The sequence below is a fragment of the Megalops cyprinoides genome, chromosome 2 (assembly GCF_013368585.1).
Source record: "Megalops cyprinoides isolate fMegCyp1 chromosome 2, fMegCyp1.pri, whole genome shotgun sequence".
In the NCBI taxonomy this organism is placed as follows: Eukaryota; Metazoa; Chordata; class Actinopteri; order Elopiformes; family Megalopidae; genus Megalops; species Megalops cyprinoides.
The window spans coordinates 37,842,220-37,866,028 of NC_050584.1; the positions used below are offsets into that span (position 1 = coordinate 37,842,220).

A 23,809-nucleotide genomic window follows, 5' to 3' on the forward strand; every position below is an offset into this window, starting at 1 on the left:
AGATGCACGATTTCACAGTGCGGGTTAAATCTATACTAGTAAACGAATGTTGTTCAGGTGGAGGAGGGGCAGAGGTACACAGCTCTTTCGGCCAAAGCGAGCTCACCTGAGCATCAGCCAACATGACGTCTTTGATGAGGGGCAGGCCACGCGACTCCCCATTCTCCACACGCACATAGTGGACCTGGTAGCCACGGATCTGGCCGTGCTGTCGCCCCGGCAACAGGGAACGCCACATCACCTTGAGTGCGGTGGAGTTAAGCACCTCCACTTCCACCCGTCGAGGGGGTGCCCCTGGAACTGTGGACACAGAGACAACTTTACACACCTGACCACAGCTAATCTATACACCAGCATGCAGACACATCCACTGTACACACCTGCACACATACATGCACACACACACTAACACAGGCAACCATATATGTCATATCTAATATTTCCCCTGATCTTAGGGACACACTGTGTAGGCTGGCATATGCTCCAATTGCTATTATTAAATTAGGTTTGGATTGAGCTGTTTGTACCACTTCACCTGACTGTAGTCCGGTTTAAGTCCTTGAAAAGAGAAATATGTCATCAGGGTATACATATTTTTTGTAAATATCAGGCTAGTCCTGCAAGACAGAGCAGATGGCTCACTTTTTGAACTGTTTGTTTGAATAATTGCTCTGGACCTTAAAAACTTAATTACCAACATCTTAACAAACTAAACTGTAATCAATCTGAATACGAATCAGTATTAATAATATGTTTCATGAAAAGAAGCAAGGAACAAGCTTATGAACCTGCATCTTTCAGAAACACACGGACCACAACAAACACAATTCTCATAAGGGACTAATAGAATGTATCTGTCGCTGGATGTCAAAACCCTGATGCAGCATTCAGTTAACAGCTCATTTCAGCCTATGACCTAATTAAGAGCTCAGCTGAACTGAAATTCACAGTGTCACCAGGATCAGAGGACACACACTGCCAGTACATGCAATTAACCTGAAACACCAGCAAACACCTGCAAACACCTCTGTGTGCCTGACAGCTGCAAACACCTCTGTGTGCCTGACAGCTCAAGAGACACTGAAGGAGCGCTGGCTAGAGTGTTTGAGCTAAGACGTCACCCTATTGCAGGTGGTCGTCCTAAGGGGGGTACTGAATACCTAGCCCTGGTGATGAAAGCCGAGTGCCTGTGGTGCCGGTGCGTGTGCGGACAGGGATTGCCTCTGTGCTCTTGTCAGAGAGATGGGCCCTATCTGTTGTACGAGGGATGCTGCCTGGGCCATCATTAAACAGATGCAATTAGCTGCACTTGTGAGGAATCCCGAGAGGACAGCTGTCAGTGAAATGAGTTTCCTGCAGGAGGCCGGGTGACCATGAACCCCCTCATGCCCTACAGGACCTCTCCCTGTTTCTACTCTGCCTTGAAAGCATACACACATCCATCACTTCACGAACCCCCGCCACCGCAAGCGGGAAAAACAAACATGCTGACAGCGGTTCTGCTGGGTGTGCTCCTTTTTCATCTGCTGCTTCAGTCGTTGACTGTGATCAGACTGCCACTCCTTAGACAGCCTATGTAGTCTCTACCAGCTGCAGTCTGCAGGGATGAGGGCCAGTCTTTACATTTAACTGATGATGATACTTTCAATCTACCTGAAATTTCACTCTGACGTGCCATTTACACCACTTCACTATGTCTCCAGCTGTCCAGGAACATTAGTTTTGTGTGTGGTTATTCACACGTATGTATGTTTGCACACATTACACTGATTGTACAGTAAAAGGTAAAGTACCATCCTCATCAGTGCGGCATAGCAGGGGCTGGCTCTCCGGGCCTGGCCCTATGGTGTTGAAGGCCAGCACGGTGACTTGGTACTGTGTCCACTTCTCCAGCCCCTGCAGCAGAATCTCTCCGGAGGAGGGGGGTACAGCCGGCTCTTCCATGGGTTCAGCATTGGCCTCGGCTCCCACCACCTGGTAGCGCACTATGTACCCCGCTAGGGCGCCATTCTGGCTCTCCACAGGCGGGGGGCGCCAACTTACCAGCAAGGTGGTGGAGCTGGAGCTGCTGCACTTAATGTCTTGAGGGGGGGCGGAGGGCTCTGGTCAGGCGGGGAGGAGAGGGAGGGGGGGCGGAGGGCAGGAGGAAGGGGGGAGGAAGGGAGAAAGGGGTGAAAAACAAAAAACAAAAAGATGGGAGAGATAAAGAAAATGAAAAAAGGAAAAACTAAAAGGAAAATTCAAACAAAATAAATACAGAAAAAAGCTGATTCATAGGACAAATGCAAATTAAAAGTATAAGGGACGATGGAACTCATTAATAAAAAGATGAAAAATCTCATAATAATGAAACAAGGAGACCTTTCAACTTATATTACAGGTAGTCTGTAAATAGCAGGCACACCAATGTCCTTTATGTGAAGTACTAAGAAAGAGATCTTCACCAGAGAGGAAATTTTAATTAAAGCCAAACATACTGTGAAATAAATATGAGGCATTTGGCTCAGACATATCCAGTCTTTACCGCAACAGAATTACAGATTGCAGGCCAAAAATTCAAAGCTAACTGTCCACAAAACCTGCATCTCCTACTTCTCCTACTGATATTTCAGGACCTTCTCTTTGAAGAGAGAGTGTGCCCCTTTATTTGTAATTGTTTAAAAGCCATTTAACACTATGGAGCTCTTCCAAACCATATTAAAAATTACACAACTGTGAACTCCTAAATCAACATGAAAGCCTAATTTCAATCTCTCTTGCAGAGCATTTTCACGAAGTGGCTGCGCAAAGGGCGATAATACAATTTGACTCCTATCCCAGAATACAGCATTAAAATGCTAAGCGTTTCACGCACGTGACTCCTTTTTTAATTGAAGAATAAAAGAATACAGGCCCACTCTCTTCATAGAAATAGATTTCATTTGTGCATTGATGCTTACTGGAAGTCACATCTGTTTAATCAGCCATTTCCTCACATGCTCATCTCATACTGGTTTCATTTTGCCCCAGTTCATTATTAATGTTTTTATTATTTTTTAAGAATGTGCTCAAATTAAACAAATGAGGAACAATGAAGGCATTCCATAGAGAACAAATCAGGATGAAATATAATTTCAAATAAAAGGCAACAACAAAATATGATGAGCTTTCATTCCAAAACAAAAGAGTGGCATAAAACCAACTGAAGCAGGGATAAGGACTGCATTTCATGGCAACTGAAGTGAATTGAAAGAAAGAAAACATTAGGTAAAAATGACAAATCATAGCATACGCGAATAACTGGGCTATTAACAAGAACAGAAAGTAAGAAGAATAATAAACATTAAAAAACACAGGCACTTTCCACACTTATACGTACCTGGCTTCCTTCAAATACTAACTTTTACAGACTTTCTTACCACCAGCACCCGATTACAGGGAGATTCCCTGAGTCGGTGGGTTCAAGCTCTCTCGCCCTCAATGGAGTGCATCAAACATGACTCCACCGCCAGCCAAACCCAAGACTGCACTCCCCACCCGCACTGCCGCCAGGCACAGTGCTGTAAACAAAGCTTGTTTTGAGGTTGAGAGCCGTGCACTTCTCATTGGTTCAGAGGGAGAGGGCTGACCCTGTGCTTTACTCTTGACTGTACTATACACTTGTCTCTTGGGCCGGAGTGTCCACAGGACTGAGAAAAGGGAACTGCTTGGAGAACCTCACCCTTTCTGCTCTGATTGTCACAGGCCTTTACAAGAATCCCATTCCACAAGAAATCACCTCATTGCCTCTGCCGTGCAACCGCTCGCCTTCACTGTGCAACCATAGGTCACAGGGGTCTGTGTGGTTTATGGAAACGCCACTCTGTGTTCCCGTTCATCAGGCTGTTCAGTGCTTTCATTCAGCTCAGACAGGCTAGCTCCTCCAGACAGCAAAAATCCACACTAGACAGCCACGGAGACAGACAAAATGTGCTAGAACATTCATTAAGATTGGCACCTCTGCCTCACACACTTTGTTGTGAAAAGACAATCTGATTTTCTTAATCAGTGAATATCTTTTAAATATAAATACCATTTCTGATTTGCGTGATACACAGCCATGGAACTATCTTTTGACCGTTTCCGTGTCAGCACATTTACTTAGTTTTACCGTAATTCATTTCATATAATCTATTTCCAGCAGATTATATTTTGAAAAACTTAATGTCATGATTGATTTTCCACATCTTATCGAGGGATAGAAAAGAACCCTAAGATGTGACAGTGACTGAGCCATCTCGCAAGATGTTCCTCTATCGCTGACATCCTCTCCTCAGTAATCCTCACCTCTAAAAAACACCCACTTCAAGTGCTACAGATCGCAGATACACTTAACTGAGACAACTAAAATAACAGAGGACTGAAGTGTGTTTCCTCTGATGACCCTGTTCAGCTGCTGCTGCTGATCAGACATGGGAAAGAGATTTGAGAGAGGAATTTCATGGATTCCTCATTTGTCATTCAGTGGAGGCTTGGACATTTACCTGAACGTGCTCTGGTTTTTAGTGTGTGCTGATCGGTTTTTGAGAGCCCATACTGATGTTTATTTTCGTCTCTGATGTCAGTGTGTCTGGGCACCATTTGCCATGATTAAAGAATTACTAAACTCTTTGCCAGATGACTGTGGTAATACAAATATTTCAATATATCTAAAACCTACAGCAATTATAGTAAGTGGGGGGCTAAACTGCTTGTTTGGCTAAATACAGGGATTTGGAATCTGCCACTTTAATTTGAGAGATAACACTCCAGTAGCTGCTGGCAGCTTCAAGGTATAATCTAAATGTGTAACAAAGCTTGACGATGGAGAGGTCTCTGTACAGCTCATCGGCAAAGCGTGAAATGAATTAAACGGTATGAAATGGGATTCTTATCTGCGACTTCCCATCCCCCCCTCAAAGGTCTCCCTCCCTTCCATACCTCCCACCCCATGCAGGACTCCATGCTGCCCAGCTCTCCTGCTCCCAATGGGGCCACCTAGTGGAGGGTGTGGGCTCCCTTTTTTCTGTGTGTGGACACTTCTAAGCCGCGTCTGAACGTTGTCTCAACCTTGTCTCGCTGGGAGGCGCTTCCCAGAAGGCACTGCCACCACACAGGGGTGCCCCCGCCCACCTGACCAGAACAGGAGTGTCTATCTCTCCTTCCCATGCAATAGCCCCCTTTGTTTCAAAGTCTCTGTGGGTGTTAGCCACAGCCTCCTGCAGTGCAAAGATGGTTAAGATTCTCTGGCTGGTTCTACAGGTGACACACTGTAGGAGGACCTCCAATTTGGATCCAGCAACCAGGCTGGAGTAGGAAGGGCATGAGGTAAAATTCCAATATGGGGACCAGATGTGAACAAATGCTGGCCAATAGTAGATACGGAGGGCAGAGAGTACTCCAATGTCCTCACAGCAGCTCCGCTGTGATTGGCTCTGGTGTTCAGTGGGTGGAGGCAGTCCCCATGACAGTGACCACCAGTCAGGCTGTACTGACTGCACACAAACACTGGATCAACAGTCTGAGGGCACTTCTACCAGAAATAATAGTTAAAAAAGCAAAACAAAACATCAAACATGTTACTTTTCCCATTCGCCATGAAGTCCAGACTGCCAAGCAAGGTTAGGAGGGTGGCTACAGACTCGTGTCCATCGGCAAACATTTTAATGCACCCCTCTGTCTGAATCTTCTGTTTTAATGGTCTTTAACGTGTACGCCATTAGTGTCTGAATATATCAGACCGTCTAGGGGGAAGGCACGGTCAAGCACACCGGTAAACACACCACTCTCATTACAGACAATGGAAGTCTGTGTGTGGCAAGCAATACCCACACGGCTCCGGCGAGGTCTGTGTTATAATGAACGTGGCTGCTGGCACAGCGCTGGAGTAATTGGATTCATAGCTATGGGAGAGCTGCAGGACGGCAGCCTTACATCTTTACAAGACAGCGCACAAGGCGGCCTGCATTTTGTTTGTTTTAGGATCAGGCTCTACAGCGATGTGCACAATTTCTGATGGGTGGCTGCGCCCCTGATTTCTTCCTGCTAGGCTCCATTACTGCCAAACCAGGACAGCTTTGTCTTCCAACGAGAAGGTACTTTGTGAGGAAAAATATGTTTGCGCTACATGTCAGCCTCTAAAAGCCCGTTCTGCTTTTGCAGCTCCGCTGGGTTCCTGCCGGGAGGCACGCACAGGCACCCCATCTACTCAGGTGAAATTTTAACAAGCCCTGCGATTTGTGAGTGTGGGGGGAGGGGGCGGGGGAGGGTATGGGCAATTCCTCTGTGCCTCACATTCAGAGGATTCAGATGCCTAAGAGTCTCTGCTGACATGAATAACAAAATTACAGCAATGAAGACTGCCATTCTGTTCCCCTCTGTATTGCAGGGACCTGCAGATGGAGAGACAGTGTAGGGTGGTCATGCAGACCTACAGGGATGGATCGGAACTTCAGCCAAGCTGAGACAGGAGACCCATGGCAGCTTTATCCAAGGGCTGAGGCAGACTGGACTTCCTGTGCGAATCTGCTTGAAGACTGCAGACACTTACCTCCCAGGGAATCCACAAGATAGTATCTGTATTTGTGGCATTTAGCATTGCTTTGTTTCTGACTGGCCAAGTCTGAGTGAACTTCTGGACCTCCATTATGAGAAAATCCATTGCTGTTTTAACTGCTGCTTGAGGAGGGACTCTGCAGCCCAAAATCATACTGACCCTTGTATGAAAGGCTTTGATTTTGGAGCCGCTGGGTGAACTTGCACAAATCGGGGCGGGCGGTAGTCAAAATCAAGCCGGGCCCAAGCATTATACTCCAAGGAGGACCCCTGCAGGCATGCTTGAGTCCTTCACTTCAAGCAGAGGGCTAAATTGGGGTCCCAGAGATACTTACTTTTACCGTTAGTTTAATGGATTTTGTTTGGCAATAATCTGGCTGTGTGTTGTGTTGCTGCTGACTGTCACATTACAACCGGCTGCCAGCAAACACCAAAAGCTGCTCCCTCATGTGATGTGAGCCATATGCAGTTATAAAGTTTAAAAAAGGAAAAACAAAAAATAATTAAAAGAAAAAAAAAACAGACAAAAAAGAAAACCAACAAAACTAACAAAAGAATAAATAAGCCAGGTGACATCAAGCCATTCCAAGGAAAGTTGTTTTTTTTTTTTCGTTTCAGAGGGAGAAAGGGTGAAGAGAAATAGACAAATATGAAGAGAAAGAGTGAGAGAGAGATAGAGAGGAGTATCCGTTCCATTCCATTTGCAGCGATCACTGTTACAGGAACAATGCAAGACAGAGATAAGGCAGGCACGCATGGCGCGTACAGGAATGTGGAGACACACAGACGGCAGACTCACATACAGACAGGATGGATGGATGGACAACCGAAGGTTGGGTCATGCCTGGTCTGGCAGTGATCTGGGATGCAGTGACAGTCTCCCCCCCCCCGGCGGAGTGTCCCCAGCTCCTGGTGGGGTGGTGGTGGGGGGGATGGAGCTGAGTGCTACATGCAGCTGGTGCCGCGCGCATTGACCCACAGTCCTCTCTCTCTTTTTACTGTTACGAGTAACAGGACCAAAACAAAAGGGGCTTGTGTGAGGCCCCTCTCTCTCCCTCAAACCCCTACCCCCTGCTGGTTACAGCCAAAACGTTGCACTGGTAGAAACAGGAATGTGTTAAAGAAGTCCCCCAACTGCCATGACATTCCTTCAGCAAGTATCGCTCAGTTACCCCCTGGATGAAGCCCTGTTTCATGTCCTTACAGCCTATCTGACAGAGGACAGCATTACCCTATTTCTGAGAGAGAGACAGCATAAAATAAAGATTCTGTTAGCCCTCTCATTATTTATTTGGCTGATGGTAATGGTTAAGTAGGCTTACTCTCTAGAGACTGAAGCTTACTCCAAGTCATATTTTTCCTGCCATCCTTATCTAGCAGCAATTTCCAATTTTATCCTTATTACTTTTTAATTTAATAACAGATATCCAATGATAATTTGCACATATTGATAAATCCATTTCATTAACAGGGCCCACGTAAATGTCTAACAGGTGATACAGATCAAAACAACAGATTAACTTCTTTTAATGCACTTACTTCCCCAAGTGAAAAGCTACACAGGGAACAAATCCCATAAATTAGCACCGGAACAGTTTTTTTCCATGTGCTGTTTCCAAACACTGTTTTAAAAAATCAGCGTTGAAAGCAGGAAAGCCAAATTGCTACAACCCTGCAACGAAGGCCAAATTCAAATCCTGAAAATCATTGTAATTGAATGCCAAGGGCCAAGTTTGGAAATGAAAGAGATATTCATACGCACTTTCCATAAGAGATATGTATAAGATCAGGGGAAAGCTCTTGTAGACTGGTAATGGATCAAGAGTCTGAACTATTTATATGCAGGCAGCTGGAGGCTGCTCTACAAACGTAGCATATCTGATCAGTTAAGCCTCCACTGACTCTCCTGTACGCATTCCAAATCATAATGTCATTTTTGTAAAGTTGTTTTAGGCAACAGAATATGAATAATTCAGCTGTGATACTGGCATAAGGGATGAATGAGCAGGCCACTTTAGGGCTGTATCTGCTGGAAAGATTTTGAGAAACAGGTCTTCCAGGTGTGTTGATTACCGATTAAGTAGCTTTGCTGCCCTCTGACCCTGTAAACCCTGCTACCGACAGTTCAAGAATCTCCATGCTACAGAAAGTCAGGGCAGTCACCAGGACAATAACATTCTATGTGTTTCAGTTACAAGGGAGAGAGTGCACTTGCTGTTGACAGAAATTAAAAAATGAAGATAAATGAAAATAACAAAAATGCAAAAATAAATCTCTGCTCTTGTCTGGAGTCAACCTCTTCGTTTTGTTTTCTTGTCATAACATGTAGAGTAGATCATATTACACACTTGTGACACAGAAACCAAGGTGGAACACCATCAAATGAAAGGTAACAATATGAGTACTCGCAGCCAGTGACACCACCTTCCCCTTACATAGAGGTGCAGGGTTGGAATCCATTAAACTAAACACAACACTCACACCTTCACCTTCTTAACTTCAACTACACCCCTGTCCTCTCAGAGAAATAACACATATTGTCAGCATCATTGTAAATCAAACAAAGATCATGTAATTAATTTCATCAGTTAAGCCATTTCAGGATAGGGATCAAGAAATGTTAACATACACATACACTCATATGTAAAATCAAGACATTCACTTTGTAATCATTCTCCAGGGAGAAAGGTGTTGGTATCTTACAGAACACAGGGTGCCCATCAGATATATGTCACTCCCACTCTCTGTGGGGCATACATTCACTTTTTAATGTGCTTATTACCAGTTTCTTTTTGTAAGGGGGAGAAAAAGAGGCAGATATCTGATCAACAAGCAAAGCTTTTCTTATAAACCCAAATCCCCTCTGATAAGACACATAGGTCTGTCTGTAAAGTGTAAGGCCGTAACGGTTCATGTCCTAAACGCACTTCTGCTTCAGTTGGGGGGGATCAACCGTGAGACACTAACGCATTGTTAGCATTCACAGTACTCCTGGTACAGTACTTGGTGCTCCTGGCATTTCCTGACGTGTGGGAACATGCTACTGTGTGTGACCCTTCAGCTGAAGTCAGCCTGGGGGGTTCGTGAGGGGCAGCAGACAGCTGTAGTTTCTGACCAGATGTCACACCCAGGGGCACAAGCCAACACCTCTCTTCCTTCTGGCAATTACGCCCACCCTCCCCACCTCATAACCTCGGAAAAGAGAAAAGAGAGATAAGCGAAAGGAGACATACTGGCTTGAGAGGTGTTCTGGGCGATTTCGTTGGTGAAGGCGCCGATGCCTTTGCTGGAGATGGCTGCCAGGGAAAAGAAGTACTCTGTGTTCGCTCGCAGGCCCTCCACAACAAAGGAGGAGGCGGGGCCAAATGTTTTCGTCACCTGTTTTACGAGGAAGACAGTAAGTGACACCAACCCACTTCCTTATGCATGATGCTACCTGAAGAAAGGGTTGAGAGGTAACGATTGTCACCCTCTGTGTGAATGCTTTAAGAAGCCATTGACTTATTCTTTTGTATCTTACGTTTAAATGCTGAAAGCTCACTGAAGCACAGCAGCAGTACTATAAACACTCAATAAATATGCACCACTTCAAGATAAAGATTGTTCCTTTTCCATTTTTATGATTACCTCTACAAGCACCCAGTTCGTACCTGATGTCACAACTACCCAGCTAAACCTGATACGGAAAACATGTCCAACACAGGCAGTTTATTACATAGCCTGGGTCTGCATTTTGAACTGCTTTTCAGAGCCATGCTGCATTACTGTACATGCATGAGTGTATTTTCCTCTTGAGGAGAGAGCGGGTATGGGGGATGGACACAGGAGAGGTTTGTTACCTGGTTGCCCTGTTTGCCCTCTCTGTAACGAAGCTCATAGTTGATGATGCCCTCCTTGTCGTAGGCAGGCTCCCAGGTCAGCTCAATGCTAGTGTCGGATACCGTGCCGACCTGGAACTTGGTTGGCTGTCCAGGGACTAAAACAAATCACAGATGAGGCTCGATCAGCAAACCCTCCTAAAGCAACTTTCTTTCTTTTTTTCAGCAACACCGCAGCTTTAACATCTTAATCTCATCAGACATACAAAGTCGGGTGTGACCCTTACCTCCCTGGAGTACCTTGACATGGATGGGGTCAGAGAAGGGGCCATCGCCTACTGAGGTGAAGGCCAGAACACGGATGGTATAGGTCTCGGAGGCGGTAAGGCTCTGTATGGTGGTGATCACACTGTCCTGCACGTTGTGGACCTGCCACTGGCTCATGGGCTGGTTAGGGTCCATAGTGTAGTACACCCGGTACCCTTTTATCTGGCCATTGGGCTCCTCGGGCTCATCCCAACGCACCATCATGGTGTTCTGGGAGATGATACGAGCCTGGATGTTACGGGGTGGGCTGGCGGGAGCCTGCTCCCCAGTCCGCGCCTCCACAGGCTCACTAGGCGGGCCCTGTCCAATGGTGTTGAAGGCCGAGACCCGGATCTCATACTCTGTGTTGGGATAGAGGCCGCCGATGCTGTAGCGGGTGGTAGTGATGCCGTCCATGGTCTCAAACTTGCTGTCGGGAGACTTGGCTCGATACTGGATGATGTAGTAGCTAACAGGGTCAGGGTTACCAGAGTCCCAGGTAATGGTGACACTGGTGGGTGTGGTCTCCGTTACCATGGGCGTCCCTGGAGGCTTGGGCAAGGCTGAGGAAGAGGAAAGAGAAAAGGACGACATAAAATGACATGATAGTGGAGGTGTCAGTCAAATCTAAACATTACCTCAGACAGACACAAATCCGGCAGGGTTCTAAATGACGAACGGGCACGATGCGACTGGAAGCTCTGCCAACATGTGACAGCATATTTGCAATCTCCATATCATGCTGTCAGATCCTACCTGCTGGTCCGTGGTCATCAGTAACCTTGACACCATACAGTAAAGTGAATCTCCGTGAACACAAACCACCCCCGTTCCCACGAGAGAAGCTTGCAGCCAGCCTTACACTTGACGATGATCTGGGCCACAGCCTCGATGATGCCCAGGCTGCTCATGGCCACGCAGGTGTAGTTGGCTGACTCGCGCACGCTGGTGAGCTCCAGCACGTTGCGGCCCACTGGCATTTCGTCCTCGAGGGTCAGGTCCTCGGAGTTGAGCATCCACTTGACATAGGGCATGGGGGAGCCCACCGCCACACAGGTGATGTTGACACTGCCACCCGGCATGATCTCGTGGTTTGTGGGCAGGATGGAGAAGCGAGGGGGCACGCGCCGGACTGAGGGGGGGAGGAGGGAAGAGGAGGAGGAGGCGAAACAGAGAGAGGTAACAAAACAAGCCGATGAAAATGAGCCCTTCTTTTCAAAGGCATCCTTGACTAGAAAGACAACAAAAGATAAATGATAATAGAACAAATCAATTTAAGGTTTTCAAAAGTAAAATCAAATAATGATAAAAACTAAACTAACAGAACTGCTTCACCAACAATATAGATTGACATTAAAGCAACAATTCATAGCAACAAGGTTCCATTGACCAATATTTGACCCATCACAGCACATTTAAATACACAAAAATCTATTACTAGTTTCTCATCTTTTTAACATAACTATTCATTCTTAAATAAAAACCTGAATCTATAATTAGCACCCCTTTCCTCTGCAAAACCATTATCATTTGCTATCTGTGCAATCTAACAATAACACAGCCACACAGCAAAAAATACTTTCTGTTCTTCAGACATTCACATCCAACCAGGGCAGAGCTCTCACAAGCTCCTCCCATTCCATAGGAAGTAAAGGGCAGGTAGGAGCCTGTCGTGTATTTTTCTCACATTTTACATAATATCTTACTGCAGTGAATACACCTATTAGTAAGCAGGCTCCAACTTTCAGTGATTGAGGCTTTATTGCACCTCACAGCTATCGCTGAAGATGAGAAACTTTAATCAGATTTTTGTGGTTTAGGGTAGATCAACTGGACAAAGCCTTTTTAGGATCTGACACGGTTCCATTGATAGATGCAGCTATCAGTTTCACAGACATCATGCATAATAGGTAGAAGTAAATAAAGAGGTAAATGATAAGAACAAAATTAGAGATAAATTGAGATAAAATGCATAGAGGAATATAACTGAAGGGTCGCTAGCATGCCCAGACGAAGACGATTGGAGAGAAAAAGAGACAGAAGAAAGAGAAGAGAAAGAAAGAGGAGGGAGGGGTGGGAAGAGGGAAGAGGGGGAAACCCACTTCAATGCTGTGTAAGGTTTTTTTTTTTTTTTTCCTCCAGCCAATGTGACCTAATGTGACAGGATCACATTGTCACATCGCAATCCTGGCAGAAATAACACAAAATAAATACAGTATGTAGAGAGTAACAGGACGTGACTTAATATATAAATAGATAATCGTAGTGTTTTAGTCATTACAGATATCAAGAAAAAAAGAACAAAAGAAACAGAATCAAATAAACAGCAAGGAAACAACAAGTATGTGGAGCAGTAAAGTGCTAGACTAGGTTGATAAGGGTTATGCATCTCCGTTCCAGAGCCGTTGATGCAGCTGCCAAACCTACACATGGGAGTAGAGATGGTATGGAAATGTGATGGGAAAGAGGAGGGCTGTGGATTGGCCTCTTCACACAGATCACTGGACCTTGCTTTCCTTGGTATACTGATCATACAGTACATGTCACATTAAACTATTTGTTGGAAAGACCAGGAATCTACTCTTTACCACATGTCAATCAGGGTGAACTGATTGACAGTTTAACAACACTGGGAAATGGGTGGGATAAGGACCATTAAGCAAGCGTCCAGTAGTTATTGTTTGGTCCCTCACAGGACAGAAAAGGCTGACCGAAGTCTGTTGAGGGTTGTGAGGGGTTTGCGCAGTGGGTGTTTGCTGTGTGGGTGTGGGTGTGAGTGGAGGGGTGTGAGAGCTAGTCATGCAGACTTCATAAAAACAGGAAGAGAGAAAGAGAAAGAGAGAGAGAGGACAAGTGTGGCAGCTTAGGTGTAAGGGCAGGCTTAGAGACAGAGAGACAGACAGACAGACAGAACAACAGATGGACAGGTAGTGGGACTGGAGAGACAGAGACTAAAGATAAGGAGAGGAAAAGGCAGAACAAGACCCGCGCAGCAAGACAGCAGACTGGAGCACGAGGACAGACAGGCAGACACTCATGGACACGGGGACAGACGCTGGGGGCAAGGCAGAGGAGGGGCGAAAAGGGAGGAGGGGGAGAGAGAGTAAGGAGACTGTGATTCCGATCAAACCGAAGAAAAGGCATGGCTCTCAGTGGGTTCAAGATCTCACACAACGGGGCTTGAAATCCAAGATTCAAACTCCCCCCTCGTTGGTCTCAGATGGAGGGGGGGTAGGCGAAATCATGACACGAATTGCATCCCACACACAGCACGTCGACCCAAATGGGATTCGCTCACTACACCCAGTAACCTTGGTTTTCCACAAAGGAAAGAATGAATTCAGTATACTGTACATAACAAAACAGAGAAGAACACATATACAAGGTTGTACCCGTTTATGTGTATATCTGTTGGCTTACAGGTAAACAGCTGTAGCTGTTGGTCAAGACAAACAAACCACACCTGCACAGTTTTACGCCCTCTTAAAATCACTGTCTTAATTCAACGAAAAGGGTCACTAAAAATTTCAAACAAAATAATTCAAGCTTTCCAATTAATGCTAATAGGCGTATGACAACTAACAATTAATGTGTTAAAAACCTTCAAGTGTTAACAAGAGCTGAGCAAGAGCAGTTACCTTCTATGCTATCCACTGAGACACAATCAGTGATAAGAGACAACAATTTAATCCAAATCACATCGCATCTGTCCTGATAAACACCTTAAAAAGTTGTCAACACTGATTTAAATGAGTGATTTACCAGTTTTTCCACTTGCCATCAAACATGCCTTGGTCAGTGGTTGACACTTCCGACGGAGCGGCTGTCGGCTGGCACATTTCGGAGGGGAATGTGGGAACCTCATTAACCTTTTTCATTTTCAGGGAACACGGTGGAGGAGCTGAACCTCATACTCACTGATGTTCAAAACCAATCAATCGTGTAGTCTTTGTAGCGAACAAAGAGCAGTCTGCCTTTCCACTGCCACTGCTGAGGATTAACAACAAATCTATTCTACAGAACAAAAATGTAAAACTAGGTTCAAAAAAAAAAACTGCCCCTGTTCAAACTGGCTCGTTCCTAAAAAAGAGCTTTACAATTGTGAGAGGGCAGCCACTTCCTCACACAATCATGCATGGGCGTGGTTGTTGTATGAGGTGAGGGAGAGAGTTAAGGAGTGCACCCAACCATCCACAAAGCCTGACACACAGGTGCACTGGTACAGTCCAAACATGTTACCCAAGCCCATCCATAGCATGCCATTCCTGGGTGCAAGTCTAGCAACACTTTAGGGAAACAAATAAAATGCTCAATCTTTACGACAAACAATGTATCGCAGTGCAGTTGTGTTCTTCAAGGCGTCAAGTTGAGAAAACAAAATGCTTCCTGGCCGAGCTCTCTCACTGATATCTGCACACCGTACATAACAAGCCATGCTGCCACACCCTTTAGGTCCTCACTATAGTTTTGGGGCTTAAAAAAGCCATATTCATAGACAGAAAACATAAACATTTTAGGGTAGTCCAATTAGGCTACAAGCTGGAGCTCTCCGAATGAAAGGTTATCTGTGTTTGTTGTTGGTCTTTCTCCTGGGGCAAGTGGTCAGTTGGTGGGCTGTGAGCTTTATTGGTTGAGTGAATGAGGTTAAAGTGAGCTGGATACTACCTTTCACCCCCAGAATATTACACCAGTGACACTGGTCTGGGCTTTTACATCTTAATGGTAATTACAGCCCCTGTTGAGCTCAAATTCAACTTAACATTTTTTTAGCCCCAAACTTAAAAAGTCATTCAAATAGACATGGTTGTTCCAAGATGGGAACAGAAGTCATAACATGAAAGCCTAGATCTGTTGCTATTATGTTGCTGTGCAACATTCATAAAGTCATTACAAACAGCGTACAAAATGGGAGTCAATGTCTTTACTGTAATCAATATACACTTACCCGAGTGACCACCTATTCCTTTCAAGGCAGAGTGAGAAGAAATCAGAATTTACTTAAGCTGGTTCAAAACTATCCCAATAATAACCACAGCAGTTAACCTTTATCAGATTCTGCTGGGTAGAAGTCCTGCTGCTAGTTTAACCAATTACAAAACTACAAAATATCTGCATCAATTTACACCTCTTCTGTAAAATAAAATAAAGAAAAACAGGAAACAACATGAGGAGATGAGACCTCTACCCTCAACCAATCATTTGGAATCTGGGCCATGCATCCTATCAGCACTCTTTCATCACACTGCCAATGACATCAATGAGCTGGTGTTAGGGTGTGGCGAGGATGTTGAGGTTAGGACATGTATTGTATGCAAAGGCTGTCAGAGTCCTGGCACATTGGGACAGCGCCATCACAGCATGACACTGTTGGATCTGCGGTGTGACGCTGTCCTGCGACTGCCGCTTTGAAAAACCCGGCCGAGAGAATCCCAATTGAATGGACAGGTTCCTTATTCACAAAGACCAGGAGCCCAACAGGCCCAGCAATGAAAGGGTAACGGAAACTCTGAGGGTACCGACAAATCCCATTTCAAGCCCCGGTGTGGAGAGAAAGACAACTGAAAGGTCTACAGTGACGAGGTGAAAAGCAGTCAAGAGAGAACGCCAGAGTACTGCACTAATTCTACGGGTAGTAAAGGTGTGCCAAAACGGAGTTTAGAAGGCGGACATTATCGGCCATTTTGGTGAGACAGTCTAAACGAGGCTGTCCGGCCCCAAAATGAAGGGGGAAGCCAAAATAATGTGCAGCCTTTAGTGTCACCTTGAAGCTGAGATTACAACCTCTATGGCGCCTCAGAAACAGGCGCTGAACATGCATTCCTTTTTTTTTCAGCAGGGAATGAGAGACGGGTCATTTACATACAGACCAGAGGAGCCGCAGATATTAAACACACCCGCGCTGCTGCATTGCAAAGTAGACTCAGCAGGGGCTAGGAGGAGTCAATTGTAATAATGGAAATTATTACAACGGAAAGTGTCTGATTTCCCCCTGCAGAACATCCAATTTATTTCATCTTTGCCAGACTACATTACTATTCAGTTTTGATACTGTCATAATGCATTACCTTTCCAATGTTTTAGGCATTTACTGATGTAGCCAACATATGCTTTGCATTATTACAGATCCCTCTACTTGTCATCCTTAGCTTGGTAGTGAATACAATTAGTTGGATTGAAAAGATTATCTTTATTTGGGCCTCAGATTAGATGTTAGTTTCAACACACAAGAGGGATTAACATCAAGAGCTAAATCTTTAGAAAATGTCTACTGGCTTTCAAAGTACGGATCCAGTTTTGAGGGCATTAAATGTCTCAAGGACTCCTCCAAATAAATTAACACCGGATTGTTGCTGTCTGTTTTGACAAGTTGTAGAAAAGAGGTGTAATCTAGCTTTCATTCCCAACTTCACAAACAAACACATGGCAGAGCATGCCAGCAGATGCAAAAGAAAGCAGGCAAAACCGGAGGTTAAGCAAACATTCCAGTAGTAACAGCCAAGTCTTCCTGCATCATTAGCAACATAGGTTAGGTTTCTGTGAAAGGACTAACAGAAATAAACTCCAAATGTCTTTGTGGGGTAAGATATAACGACTCCCAATAGCTCATAAAAAGAAAAAAAAATACTCTTCAAAAATGTCTGGATTTGCTAGTTTCTCAAGCTGCAATGTGGCATGGCTCCCCAGCCCTTTCTGAGAAAGAGGGGAGAAAAGGAAAGATTCTATTACCTTGGTAATTAATTCAGGCTCGAGCCAAAATGGTTCAGTGCCTTTTTACCATTGATGTTGATTTAAGTACTCAGACACACAGACACAGACACACACATACATACAATCTTATATATCTTACATGTATATAAGGTATTTAAGATATAGTTAAATATATTTAAGAATTGACCAATCTGCATTGTATCACTATGGTAGCTCTGAAAAAGCAAGTTATAGTTTTTGTTTAGTCTACAGAATTCTCTTTGAAAAACAGGCAGAGTAATTAACTTGGGGGAAAAAAAATGCCACATGCCAAATGTGCTCAGAGATCAGCAGCAGGTCTTCGGCATCCACAGAAACGCTGATTACTGCAGGCTGTAATTATTTTCCTCCCAGTCCTGTATGACTAAACAATACAACTCATTACCAGCCTGCCACACACGTTCAATTCTTGCCTACCACAGTAGCAGAATTAAGTGCAGAACTGGTGCATGATGGGTAGTGGTGGGGAACGGAGCTACAGTGAGCTGAGCACTCTTTCATCTCTGGCTTAGCAGGATGGAGGGGATGCAGCAGTCACCCCGAGCGTGCCGGATATGAAACACGAAGCTCTCCCAATAAATGGCAGGTCTTCAGAGAGGGGCCAGAGAGCCAGACACTTCATTATTTATACCCTTCACCTGCTGGGCGGCAACTGCAAAGAGAGGCTTGTCCCCGCCTTTTCCCTCAGCCCCCTAGATGCACCACGAGTGGCAATGCTCAATGGACAGAAGACAACAGTCTTCTTTGGCTCTCGGTGAATTATTGAATACCCCATTTTGTCTTGGTTCAATTGCTACAAGATGCCTGGTGTATTTTCACACAGCCAGGAGGACCGCTTTACAGAGACCTGGAATCTGGATTGTGCCTCATCATCCACAGATTGATGTCCATGCTGGAAATACCAGCCAAGAGCAGCCCTGAGACAGAAAAGGAGTCAATGCAGAACTCAACCAAGTGAATAATGTGCCTGATCAAACAAGTTGTCAAACTTGTAATATTGAAAACTGCTGGACTACAACCAAGCTCCAGGTATTCGCATACAGCAAGGTAAAATTAACAGGCAAGTTTATTGCAGACTTCGAAATATGATTTAACACAGACCCAGTGATTCAAGTGAATATCTGATTTACAAAGCTGAGCGATTTCAGGCCATAGACCATAACACAGAAATGCCTTCAAAGTTACTGGGAAGAAAACTCAGAGGCTCAACGGGCATCATCAGGTGTCATTAATTTGGCACCTTCATTTCAATGCTGGAGCAGGATTATCATGCAGGCATTCAAAATAAACCACTCAGTTGTTTCTGTCCAATTTGAGAGGTTTCATTACTTGCGCACATCAGTCTGAAAATCAATTCAGACAAATGATGTCATGATGAAATTGAATGAATAATAAAGGACAAATGGCAGGCAGTCAACAGACCAGTCCCATCTAGCTGCTGCCCCTGGAAGGAGCCAGCCTTCCATGCACTGAGGACTGCGCTACTGAGGCAAAAGCCATTTTATTTGCTATTGATCCACAAGGCACTGTAAAACCACCCCAAAAAGCTGTGTGAAATCATTACTGAAAGCAATCAAACCCAATCAGATTTCATTCACTGAGATGGATTGCTATTAAGACGACGACAGGAACACTGGCTGTTTGTTCACTTATTTCGTTTAGTGTTGAACGCATTTCGTGAGTTAAGAAGCAACAGCACAATTAGGAGGAAAACGAACCAAAACAAAGAAACCACAACCAACTGAACACTAAACTGAAAAGAGGAAAAATCAGTACAAAACAAAAACACACAAAAACACAAAAACACAACAGAACTAAAATTTAAGCCAACAAACAACTCAGTCGAGTCAACAGTGGCTAGGTAACAAAAGGGAGATAGAATGAAACAAATCAACAAAACACAAGTAACGCAGAAATATGATGCCCAAAGAGGAATTCTGTTCAGGCATGCAAGCGTAGTTACATTCTCCCATCATGCATCAGGCCCTGTTATTTCCAAGTGCTGGGTTTCCATGACAACAAGTGCAGAAAAGCCTTCTGAGCAGAAGCAATACCAAAGGATGCAAACGAGAAAAGGCCCCACAATGCAAACGTAAAATTAAAACAAAACCCGAACTGAGCGGGTTTTCTTTCAGCATTCTTTTTCCAATAAAAACAAATCTTAAATTATATCGTTCTTAATATTTAGCATGTTTGATTCTTTGTTTAGTTTTTTTTTTTCAATTTTTAAATTTACCTTTCTTATAGATAAATATATTTCAGTTTAACATGTTTCTTTAAATGTGGGTAAAAAAAGTAAAAAAGAAAAAACACACCAACCTTCTCGAAGCTCTGAGGGATGTAAAGGGGTTGATGCAGAACACAATGACATGAGGAGAAGAGAAAAATAGGGGAAACACAGAGAGAGTAAAAAAGGCCACCTCAAGGCTTTTAGCTGCTACATTTCTTTTCGTTTTTTTCCTCTGCTCTCTTTCTGTCTTTGATATAAATGACATCTGTGTTTAAGAAACTTGCCCTCTAAATCTGCTTTGACCCAAGACAATCAGATTCACCCCAGTGGCCGCACTGTTGCCTGCTAGGAGTTAGCGGCCACTACAGTAAATTCAAGTTCATGATCAAAATGAAGAGTAATCAGGTTTCTGCCACCTAAATAGCTCCCATGGTGGCCGATTTGCTTTAATAAGAGAAGGAAATAAACCAAGGAAAAGAACCAAACTAAACAAATCAAACAACCCAAAAAAGAAATGAATCAAAAAACAACCAACTGGTAGAACGGCACAGTTTGGGTTCAAATTAGCAGCTACAATTAAACATGCCAAAATGGCTTGTCTTCGTCAATCCTGGGTATTTTTTAAATACCGGGTGTACCCTCTGCGTCTGGCCTTGATTTGAAGCCCCATTTCTACCTCACTCTTGATTGAGGAATCACAAAGAAAACTTAAATATACTCTCAGGATGTTAGGGCCCTACTGTAGCTGCTAATTTCAAGTGCAACTTATTCTTAAAACTAAAACACATCTGTGTACATTGCATTTTAAAATTGACATAAAACAGAAACTGAAAAAAAAGAACACAGAACCCTTGTAAGATGCCCTTGGAATAATCTGTCATAGTGTTTAACACTGATGATTATGCAGTGCAATTGTTTGGACTAAGTGGCCTTGCTGAATGACTGTGCCGGTCTGCTAATGTACCACAGAGTTCAACACACAGCACTGCAGCTAACAGCTATTGGGAGGTGGTCAGCTGAGTCTTAACTGCGTATGCTCCTGCACACAGTAGTGAAGACAAGTCAAATAAAGGACACAGTGCTGGCTGATCACAGGAATCCCCCAGCAGTATGGTCCACTCATTGTGTGTGTACCACCAAAAACCTTACGTTAACATTTTGTGGACCGAATACCTACCCTCAGATCATAGGGAAAAAAAGATCGCAACAACGGATCTATTAAGTAAACATTTCCACGCTGTTGCTGGTGTGTTTCAGCTGCCAAGTAATAGGGACATCATGAGGCTGATCTTGGACGTTACTTAGCTTCTTTGCAGTTTAAGAGAGGTTTATATAGCGTAGCCAGTTAGTTGGGTCTGGACCTAATTTACATACTGGTATTAGGTTTGTTCATATTCCCTGGCATCTTTTTCATTCAAAAGCATAATAATAACATTAATGATGAAAGGAAAGATCTGTGACCCATTTCAAAATGTAAGGCCTGTTATTAATTCATGGGAAACAACGTAATTTGGTGCTCTGCTGGTACATACTCAGCAGACTTATTTAATATTCAGAAAATAAATAATACACGTCTAAAATGCATCTGTGTCAATTTATTAAAGCAGCTACACAAGGGATTCATTGTCTTCTAGCATTAGTTGCAGAGAATAACTTTGCCTTCAGACTGTCTTCTGTCAGAGAATAATGTTCTGTTAGCGTGTTTGATTTTGATTTTCCAATTATTGCCCATATAAAAAACATTCTAGCTCCCCTATTGACAAAGCTATATTTGCCACATGAGTACACTTATTTGGAGGACTTTCCAAAAGTTCACAACTCTTACAACAGTCATAAATATATACAAGATGTTATAATGCAGAGAGGGGTATATCATTTCTATAAGATTTACTAGCACATACTTGACATGGTTTGTTGATTTTAACACCTTTTTCATTCCTTTGGAGGGGGGTTGGGAATTTTGATTGGTTTGCATTACATTTAGCCACCCAATCAAAATTTGACTTACCGTCACCTTCCTGGGACTAACAGTTTAATCTGACCTATTACCTGCCTCAGAAGACAGATGGAAGTAAAGTGGGATACCCAGTTTATTGTAGGTAAAAGGCACTTTGTACCCATGGATGTACAATCAATTTAAGAGCACGACTCTCATTATCCTGACATAGGCATTTTATTTACATTTTATTACTCCAATAATATTTCAATAACCAATGGTACGCTTCTTAAAATACAAAATTACTATTAACATCTGTTCCACAAGAAACAATTCATGTGTTCATATGTATTTTTAGAGTGGACTGTTGTGGTGCTCAAGATATGGATCTGCTTAGAGTAAGACCCAAATAAATAATGAATATGACGGATTCCAAAGTCAACTTTGCAACGCCATATCAGAGTGGAATGTTAGTTGGAAGAACACCAAGTTTCAGACACATATGTACACATCCTACACATTTTAGGCACCACCTTCTGCATTTCCACTGATGACTCACTGATTTGAAACAGTTTGCATATAAAACCATAACAAGGCCATTGCATGTCACATAAACTGAGTAAGTTTTGCCCTCTGGTGCATTATACGCTGAGTACTCAAGGTGAACTGGGTGCCGTTTTCTTGGTGGTCATTGGGAAAATCCGTTAAGGACCGCAGCAAAGGTGGTTTGCTGGTGTAACACTACCTATGCTAAGGAGCTGAGCTGCTTGCCAGCAGAATTTTGCCTTGAGACTGATTGGATTCCTTGGCTCCGAGACTGTGTTGGTCCCTACCTCGCACATACAGGTTAGCAGGGGAAGAGTAGCGGACGCCCTCCACATTAGACGCCACACACTCGTACTTCCCCTGGTCTGTCTCCTCACTGTTCTCTATTTGTAGGGCACCTGCAAAAGAGAACAACGCAGGACCACAGAGAAAGAGAAAAAAAAAGAGAGAAAGAAGCACAAAAGGAGAAAAAAAACATTAGAAATTTGGCAATGATGAGACACTCCTGTTTAAAGAAAGGGATCCTCATTATTGTGTCACATTTTTGTATAGTTCCCCCCCTACACCTTGGGTACCCTGCTCTGAACACTGTCAAAGTGTGCAGTGAGTTACTGCCTACCCCCTCCCCCACCCACTAACAGAGAAAACCAGTCAGTATTTAAATAAAATACCTGTGCAAAATACGTCTACATTTCTGGTGACAAATGGGGAGGGAAAATAAAAACTTGCCGACACAGAAATGGCCATTAGTTTACCCCAGTCTTTGGTGTGGGTGTAGTTTTGAAGATGTATGGCACGTTATAGGTGGAGGTCCCTTGCCAGACATAAGAGAGATGTATGAAGGGCATGTGAGATTATGATGGGGATTTACAGATCGCCCCTCAAATAATCACAGAAGAAGTGGCAGTCAGGGCTGGGCTTTGAAACATGTGGTGATGAGTTCCTATGTGGAGCCATTACACAGCATGCTCTCCTGTGATAGCGTGTTCATAACACTATAGCAAAAATAACTGCAGGCTGGTGTTATAAATAATCGCAGTCTGTGTTGACATGTATGCCTAAACCACAAGCACATGCATCTTAACTGACAGGGACGTGTCCCCCAAGCCCCCCACCCAACACTCCCTCCCACCACATCTTGACAGACTTGCTCTCAGTGAGAACGGCTCACGGGATGGGGACAGACAAGGATAAGCGGCGCTCAACTGCACACAAAAAATTACAATCCCCTTCAGATAATTCCTCGTTACTGAGCCGCGGCCAGAGTCCATGATAATATAATTAGGGTTTCCGCCTCGCTTGGGCAGCTGACAGATTGCTGCCTTTCCCTTTCTGACAAACAGACTGCCGGCCCTCATTACTGTTCAGCCAGGGTGCATCAATACACCATCGGCTGTCAACTCTGCTGCCTTTTCTGCTCCTCTCGTGTCCTGTCAAACGCGTCCTGCTCACACACCCCGTCCGAATCGATCTGCAGTCCCTCCGCCTGGGCTGACGCAGGCACACACACGTGGGGGGTAGGGGTCTATACCACCACACCCTGATATCTTGTCAGGGTTCAGTCAGTGACTAGCTTCTGTTAACTGTCCCAGTGGTGGACGTTCGGTCATCTTCGTACAAGGATCAATTGAAAGAACTGAGCTATAGCAGGAATCTGGATCGATGCACTGGTTC

The 23,809-nt window shown here is 44.1% G+C and overlaps 1 protein-coding gene across 13 annotated transcripts in view; it reads right to left on the reverse strand.

The window, feature by feature from the left end:
- ptprsa (protein tyrosine phosphatase receptor type Sa) overlaps window positions 1-23,809 on the reverse strand; it is a 175,994-nt gene that overhangs the window by 37,586 nt on the left and 114,599 nt on the right. For 7 of the 13 annotated variants that reach the window (XM_036520641.1, XM_036520640.1, XM_036520639.1 and 4 more), the window contains 6 exons: window positions 22,423-22,533; window positions 19,743-19,754; window positions 11,539-11,808; window positions 10,658-11,239; window positions 10,392-10,528; window positions 9,786-9,930 (listed from right to left, as the gene is read on the reverse strand). In XM_036520641.1, coding sequence (XP_036376534.1) covers window positions 9,786-9,930; window positions 10,392-10,528; window positions 10,658-11,239; window positions 11,539-11,808; window positions 19,743-19,754; window positions 22,423-22,533 — 1,257 coding nt within the window. Of the gene's footprint in view, window positions 1-106; window positions 301-1,793; window positions 2,103-9,785; window positions 9,931-10,391; window positions 10,529-10,657; window positions 11,240-11,538; window positions 11,809-19,742; window positions 19,755-22,422; window positions 22,534-23,809 lie in introns of all 13 variants that reach the window. The other 6 variants (XM_036520652.1, XM_036520644.1, XM_036520642.1 and 3 more) reach the window with 2 other exon arrangements.